This window comes from Condylura cristata, unplaced genomic scaffold (genome assembly GCF_000260355.1).
Source record: "Condylura cristata isolate star-nosed mole 26May11 unplaced genomic scaffold, ConCri1.0 scaffold00001, whole genome shotgun sequence".
In the NCBI taxonomy this organism is placed as follows: domain Eukaryota; kingdom Metazoa; phylum Chordata; class Mammalia; order Eulipotyphla; family Talpidae; genus Condylura; species Condylura cristata.
The window spans coordinates 52,820,794-52,829,612 of NW_004567102.1; the positions used below are offsets into that span (position 1 = coordinate 52,820,794).

Genomic DNA, 8,819 nt, shown 5'->3' on the forward strand with positions numbered 1-8,819 from the left:
GCGAGACAAGGGGCAAGACAAAAGAGGTCTAGTCCAATGTGTGGGTCACTTCCCTGGCTAGGGATGAAACTCACAGTGTAGTGGCTGAGGGTAGCTTCATAGTGACACATCTTAAACCCCTAGCCTGCAGGGAGGCTCCAAAGTAGTTTTTAAATTGATAAAAATTAATATATTGTTGAGAATTGATGCCTTGTTCATAGTCATTTTAAACTTATTTTCAAGGAACCTGAAGTAAACATACATTCTATCAATTCCATTTCACAAGTTTATAAAAGCAAGACCTATTCTTGCCAAGAGGAAAATTCCAAGCATACCACTGAAGTTTACATAGCAGCCTGCTACACCACCCATAGCAGAAGAGAGGGGTAAAATATAGTGGCAAGTCTTTCAACTGCCACTGTTTCTCACTAGCTCCACACCACGCAGAAAAACTGCAAGTGAGTCCTTTACAGCTGATTCCACTTTTTACTGTAGTAGCCATCAATGCTAAGATGCTGGTGAATACAGAAAATTCTGGACAGAACAAAGAAGAGGCAGATAAGAAAGTGGCTTCTTGCATTGCTGAGCCAAACTAAAGGAAGACAGCAGTCTGATAAGAAATCAGGTTTTCTCTATTTCTGTTCCCTACTCAACCTATGCCCTTCTCCCTGCTTCTCACTAATTTTCCTTTCATTCTGGCTTCACTTACCTTTGGAGCATCTCAGTTTTGTGAAGAGTACTGAGGATTTATATCTTATAATCTTTTAATATCTCACAGAGCCTGACATGGTTAATAAATGTTCATCAACTGATTTTGATAGTTTAATTTATCTTTCTAAGATCCAGATAAAATAATATTTTACAAAAAAAGTAGACTCTACTCTTGAGATGAAAATTCTCTGTAGTTGTACAAAGAAAAAAAATGTGTAAGAACAGACACAAAATACTAATAATGGTTCTAGGTATCACCGTATCTGATGTTTTTATCATCTTTCCACATTGAGAATTTTAAAGTGAGCATATTTTAACTTCATAATTAAGGAATAAATCAACAGGATCAGAATTAATATTATTTACCACATTTCCAATCTATCTGGCTTATGATTATGCAGGTCACAGGCCAAAAAGATAATAAACTTGTATTAGGACATTCCTGTAATCTCTACTAACATACACGGGTTCTTTATATGTTCATAACCCAGAATGAGTCCCTGTTATGGTGTAGAGTGGACTGTAAGTACAACACTGTATAAAGGTAAAGGGCTATAATTCACCTTTGATAAATAAAGTGAAATTAAAATGTGACATGACTTTTTTTTAAATGAAAATTGAGGGGCTAACACATTTTATTTGCTATACATCACCATTTTGTACAAAACCTTTCAAATTCATTCTACAACTACTAAGTTCTTTGACTACTTATTTTTTAATTATGTGATTGTCAAATAAACTTAAAAGATAAGAAAAAAATTAAAAGTCTGGCTCTTCCTGGTAACGCAAGGGGTTAAAGCTCCACACTAAGAAACTCTCAGAAGCCACTGTAGCATGAGTTTGAACCCCAGTTAGGGAGCTTACCCACATAGAGTGGCAGACCTCTCCTGATGCACCAGCAGTGTAATTCATGGAGATCTGCCTGTTCTACTCCCCACTCTGTCTCTGGTGAATCCTCTCACTGCCCCTGAACCTCTGGCCCATACCCCAATTCTGTTTGCATAAATAAATAAATCTTTAAAAGAAAGATACTGTCAAATGAATGAAAAAAGCAAGCTACAGTCTGGGAGAAAACATCTGCAAAACACATATGTGTAAGAACTGATACCCAAAATACACAAAGAATTCTTAACACTCAACAATAAAAAACAAAAAGACCTAATTTAAAAATTGGACAAAGATTGTAACAGATGTCTCATCAAAGAGATAAATGACAAATAAATATATTCAAAAGATGTTCCATATCATATGGCACCAGGAAAATGCAAATTAAAATAACAAATACCATCATACACCTATGCAAATGGCTAAAACCCAAACCACTAATAGCAACAAATCTAGCAATGATGTGGAACAAATAGGAACTCTCATTCACTGAATTATGGACAATATATGTAATTATCAAAACAAAGACAGAAATTGCTGATGGGTATAGCCAATATAAATATTTAATAACTCAGAGGCATAAGTCCTTACTATGTATCATAACAAACACTAGTAAGAATCTTTAATTCAAGAACTAAAATAAGGCATTGTCTAATTGAAAGACTTCTAAGTCATAATTACGGTTTTAACACTGTTTTCTGATCTGTAAAGTAGGGATATTAAAAGTATTTATTTCATATGATTATTCCAAAAATTAAATACTTGAAAGCACCTAGTAAGTCTGGTTCATAATAAATATTCAGCAAAAGTATTTTTATGAGTATTCATTTTTCAAATGTATAAATATAAACAAAAAAGAATGAGCTTTCTTTAGGGAACTATACTATTTTTTTAGCAACTAATAATATCTAGCACTAAAACATATACTTCCAAAATACTATTTAATATACATAATACCAAATACTACTATTGCCCTTCTCTGTATAAAGAAATACATAAGTCCTAAACTTACAAAAATAGACATTAATTTATTATTTAAAACATTAACTACATATTATAATTTAATTAAATCATTATTCAGTTCAGGATCCCCCAGAATATAAATTCAAAAAATTATTAAGAGAACGGTCAAAGATGACTTTAAGAAATTAATAAAGTTTATGCTTTTCTCATATAAAATTCTTGAACTAATAAACATCTTTGAAATAACCATACAGTATGTATTAATTAAAATATTTTATATTAGTATCAGCAACAAAGTAAAATAACTGTATTTATCCACTTACTGCAATTTCTCTACAAGCCGACATGGATATTCCTGTGCCTTCAATTTGCTTCAATGCATATTCCTTTTCATCTTTTCTGCATATGAACAAAAAAAAAATTATTTTTTTCACAATAACTTTCAAACACAAAATTAGAACTACAAAACCAATGAAAATGTGCTAGTTTCTCAGTGACATGTAAACATTCTCACTATGCTTGCACTGTTTATTATTTCTCATATTTCAGCTACAGAAATATGAAATACCAGAAGAAATTTATATCACAATGAAAACACCAGACACAGCCCAAACACAAAATTTTAATTTGAAACAGGATACTAAACACACTCGTTTCAAAGAATAAAAAGCATAAATATAAAATCATGCAGAATGCAAGATAATTCTACTCCTGTCTTAATTATTTGGGGTCTACAAAAGCACTCTGCTCTAAATAGTAAATACAAAAATAAATTGTATATCCTATATTTGTTTCAGGTAATCTCATAGTAAAAGTACCATTTAACAGGAGAACAAGGAGCTCTTAAAGAAGAATGATGACTCATTGAGACACTATTTAGAAACCAAGATAAGGCTATAGCACAATGGATAGCGCATTGGACTTCCAGTGACAAAACCAAGATAAGAGACATTCAAAAGCCCCAAGAATTCAACCAAAAACTAGGTAAAGAGTACAAAGCTCTAGCCACAAATATTTCATTCTTAGTAACTCTAGGGAAAACCCCTATAGTAAATATTCCAAATTAGCATAGTTTAGAAATTATGGGAAACGTCAGTGGTTATCAATAGGTGCCTAACCAAGCAGACAGGAGACACTAATGTGATAGTGTCCATAAAAAAAGAAGAGACCTGTGCAACACATTATCCTCAGTTTCCCCACTGGCATTTTAGCAGATAAAGCAGTTATAGAAGTTAATCAAAATTAGCATTTACATGCCTTCTGAAGACATCCATGTTTTGGATAAATAATTGAGTTACAGTTACTTTCTCCTACAATCAACTTGAAAGTTAACTTTATAATGCATGGCACACAGGAAATAAGCAACATTTTGATAAGAAGAAAGAGCACCATGTATGCCAACAAAATAGACTTAGGTTATTATTAAAATGATAATCAGGAAGGTCACTGGACATATGGAAAATATTTACAATATGAGAAAATCTAATGCCACATCTTGATATGTTGAAGGTGAGATAGAAAATGAATTGTGCTAAATATAGGAAATTATGTTACTACCTTTAGTGTTACTATCGTTTAAATTAGACAGAAAAAGAAAAAAGCCAAAATAATTTGACAGTGAAAATAGTCAGTTACCAAAAAAATATTTAGTATTTTCAAAGTGGTATCTTAGAAATGTCTTAAAAAGTAAAGTCTGAGACAGGGAAAGCTTAAGTAATCACTTTATCCTTTACCATCATCCTTTTTCCTCCAAACATAAAACTAAATCTTTTTCAGACCACCCAGAACCTAAGAAGTACAAACAGCATATGACTGAATTTGATTAAAGCCAAATGTACCCTCTACCTTAAATGTATATATGGGTAGTTTTTGAAAGCACTTGTACCAGAGATGCTTTAACTCAACATTTATAATATAAATTTTACACATCTAATAATTAAATCAACCACCAGGTATATACTACTAAATAGTTTAATAAATTCATAAAATTATGAGCTTTCCAACAAAATTCTCACATGAAACCTTAATTTTTTAAAACAGAAATATTTCAATTTCCACTTCCCCTAAATGAAGTGCTCCAGAAGCTCATGTAATTACATAGTTTTATTTTTAATACTGTAAAGAATATTACACAATCTGGATAGGTTATTGTTGCTATGGAAACTATAAGATTTTTTTGCAGTAAGTCAAAAAGTGCAAAATTAACACATCACATTAATGGCTTTTGAATTTCACATTCAGGCTGTCAAAGGAATTCGAAAGCTTGAACAGAACAGACTTAAACATAAGCCTCTTATTCTGAAGTATATGGATAGGATCTAGGAACAAACCCATAATTATTTCACTTATTAAGTTTAAATATATCTTCCATCTGCTAAATTAATAAAATAATAAAAGATCTGAAAAATCTAAGATTTATTTGTACTTTTTAGAATGAGAATGAAAGGAATTGCATATCATTACCATTTCTCTTTTGTATATTAACTCTCAGCTGATAAGTGATAACATGGCACCTCGGGGGTTCAACATATGAAGTGGAAGAATCCACTTCTCAATGGACTCAATTTTGTCACTTATACTACATCAATGTCAATCTTTGGTTAGATGCCACTACCTTAGTTAAGAAACTTAAAAGTTAAGTCTGTTCCCTATTTCAATCACTAGCACACAAATCAATCATCCTGAGTGTCACTTTCCAGGAGTCCCTCCAACTAGTAATGCCAATTCATACACCACAGCTTTTATGTCTCAGGGGCACATAATATTAAGTATCATAAAGACACAGTTTGTTTTGCATGACAAAGTTGAAAAGCAGGTGAATCTAATCTCTTCTGCTATACCTGGCTTTTAGAGGTAGCTTAATTCTTCATAAAACTTTTGTTTTTTCAATTACTATTTATGATTTACTATATTTAAGTCACATTATATTTTTATCATATTATATTATTATTGGCTATATTGATTACTTACTGTATATTTATTATAATTTTGTGTTATAATTTGTTACTTAATATAATAAAGACAAAGCAAGCCCAAAGTCTCAGGAAAACTCCCTTCTAAATTTTAGTTTATATTATATGCTACGATTAGAGTAACTACATATTTAAGATAATCAAAGAACGGCTTCACAAATGAATGCTACCAAACATCCAGAAATGAACTAGTGCCTATCCTACAAAAACGCTTTCAAAAGATTGAGAAGGAATATTACCAAATGTTTTTTTAAGATTTATTTTTTACTTTGTGCATACAGAACTGGGGTACAAGGCAGAGGTACAGGGGTGGTGAAAGAATTCACCACAGACAGAGTGGGGAGCAGAGCAGGCAGATCTTCCAACTATACTGCTGAGGGGAGCTGCCGGGCAGGTCAGGAGAGGTCTGCTGCCTCATGTGGATCACCTCAGGCTCATGTGGATCACCTCAGCGCAGGCAGGGATTGATCTCATGCGGAAGTGCCTTTAGCTTCTTAGTGCTGTGCTTTAACCCCCTGTGCCACCAGGGAGGGCACCAAATATGTTTTAATGAAGCTGGCATTACACTAATACCAAAAACAAACAAAGGCAACACAAAAAAGGAATCCTATACGCCAATAATGAACACTTACATAAAAATCCCCCCCAAAAATCCTTACTAACAGAATCCAACAATGCATCAAAAGGATAATACACCAAGACTAAGTGGGATTTATTCCAGGGACACAAGGATGGTTCACCATCTGAAAGTCAATTAACGTAATCCAACACATCAACAAAAAGAAAAATAAAAACCATATGATCGTATCAACAGATGCTGAGGAAAACATTTGACAATATCCCTTTATAATGAAAGCCCTCAACATACAGGGATAGAAGGAACACATCTTAACATGATAAAAGCCATGTTTGACAAACCTACTGCCACTATTACTCTCAATAGTGAAAGCTGAAAACATTTCCTTTAAGATCAAGAACAAGAGAAGGATGTCCACTATCACCATTGTTTTTCAATATAATATTGGAAGTCCTGGCCAGACAAGAGAAAGACATACAAGGAATTCAAATAGAGAAAGAAGTAGTAAAACTATCACTACTTGCACATGATATGATAAATACATAGACAACCGTAAAAACTACACAGAAAAACTAATTAAAATAATAAAACAGTTTAGTAAAGTAGCAGGATACAAAATATACACACAAAAATCAGTAGCTTTCTTATATGCAATCAATCTGAAGAAGAAATTAAGAAAGCCATCCCATTGACAATTGAAACAAACAAAAAAATCAAATACCTGGTAATAAACTTAACCAAGAAGATGAGTGACCTATACAAAGAAAATTTAAAAAACATCATTAAAAAAAATAGAAGATGATGTAAAGAAACGAAAAGACTTTCTCTGATTGTGGGTGGATATGAAGAATTAACATCATTAAAATGGCCATACTATGGAAAGCAATTTACAGAGTCAATGCAATCCCAGGAAAAATCTCAATGACATTCGTCAAAGAAATAGAACAAATATTGGTGGAAGTCATATGGAGCCACAAAAACCTCAAGTAGCCAAACCTCTCCTAAATAAAAAGGAGGAGGACATAACTACCACACTTACATACTTGTACAAAGCCATAATAATTGAAACAGTATGGTACTGGAACAAAAACAGCTACACAGAACAATGGAATCAAATAGAAAGCCCAGAATTAAAGCCACACATATATGGACCAACTAATCTTTGACAAAGGAGGGGGGAAAAAAAAACAAAAGAACAAGGACAGTATGTTCAAAAAATGGTGCTGGGAAAATCATATGCAGTCCATCATATGCAAAAGAATGAAGCTAGACTACTACCTGACATCATGCACAAAAATCAACTCAAAATGAATAAAATAATTGAACTGAAGACCTGAAACCATAATATATATAGAAGAAAATATAGATAAAACACTACATTACATACATCTTAGAAATATCTTTAAAACAATCATCCCCAAAGCAAAGAATGTGAAGGAAAAGAAAAACAGCTAGGCTTACATCAAACAAAAAAGCTTCCGTACAGCAAAGAAACATTAGCCAAAACAAAGAGACACCCTATTAATTGGGAGAAAAAATTTGTATGCCATATACAACTAATAAGGGACTGATCACAAAGACCTAAAAAGAATTTACACAACTCAACAAAATCAAAGCAAACAATCCAGTCAAAGAATGGGCAGCAGAGCTAAAAAGACACCTCTCTAAAGAAAAAACGCAAATAGCCAATATGTGTATAAAAAAAAAAGTTCAACATCCCTTATAAACAGGGAAATGCAAATCAAAACCACAATAATAACCACCATACACTAGTGAGAATGGGACATATTAAGAAAACTAACAACAACAAATGTTAGTGAGGATGTGCAGAAAAAGGAACTCTCCTACACTACTGGTGAGAATGCAAACTAATCCAACCACTATGGAAAGGTGTGTGGTGATTCCTCAAACTACTAAAAATGCATCTACCACATAACCCAGCATTCCACTCCTAGGAATCTACCAAAAGAACACAAAAACATTACTTCAAAAGGGTACCTGCAATCCTATGTATATTACATCATTATTTATAATAGGTAAGATATGGAAACAATACAAAGGCCCAAAAATAGATGACTGGACCAAGAAGATGTATATACACAATGGAATACTATTCAGCAATCAAAAGGATAAACTCATGACATTCACAGCAACATGGATGGAGCTGAAAGGGGATTATGCTCAGTGAAATAAATCAGGAAGAAAAAGAAAAATATTTGATGGATTCACTTATAGGACGTATATAGAGAAGCAAATAAGGGATCAGAGAGAAAAATAACAACAAAACCAAAATTAACAGGCAACTATAAGTCAGGGGAGGAAGAGCACAAGGGACTATGGTGATGGTGCACACGTGAATTGATGGTGGGAATTCTATGGGGACTAACCTGAAGAGAAAGCAAACATTGTACAAAAACAACAATGATATAAAATACATATCAATAAGTTATAATAAATAAAATAAAAGGAGTTTGCCCAGTAATCCCAGGAGATTTTAAATATACATATTAATAGTACATGAATAGGCCCTCCCTGGTGGTGCAGCAGGTTAAAGCACAGCACTGAGAATCTAAGACCACCCCAGGGGTGACCACATGGCATGGCAGACCTCTCCTGACCCACCCGCTGCTCCCCTCAGCAGTGTACTTCATTAATCTGCCTGTTCTGCTCCCCACTCTGTCTCTGTTGAATCCTCTCACTGCCCCTGCACCTCTGGCCTGTACTCCAGTTCT

General features: G+C 33.4%; 1 protein-coding gene across 1 annotated transcript in view; it reads right to left on the reverse strand.

The window, feature by feature from the left end:
• The window catches only part of CDK19 (cyclin-dependent kinase 19), a 128,351-nt gene that overhangs the window by 78,283 nt on the left and 41,249 nt on the right, over positions 1-8,819 (reverse strand). Inside the window, exon 2 of the mRNA XM_004673765.2 lies at positions 2,862-2,937. Coding sequence (XP_004673822.1) covers positions 2,862-2,937 — 76 coding nt within the window. The remainder of the gene's footprint in view (positions 1-2,861; positions 2,938-8,819) is intronic.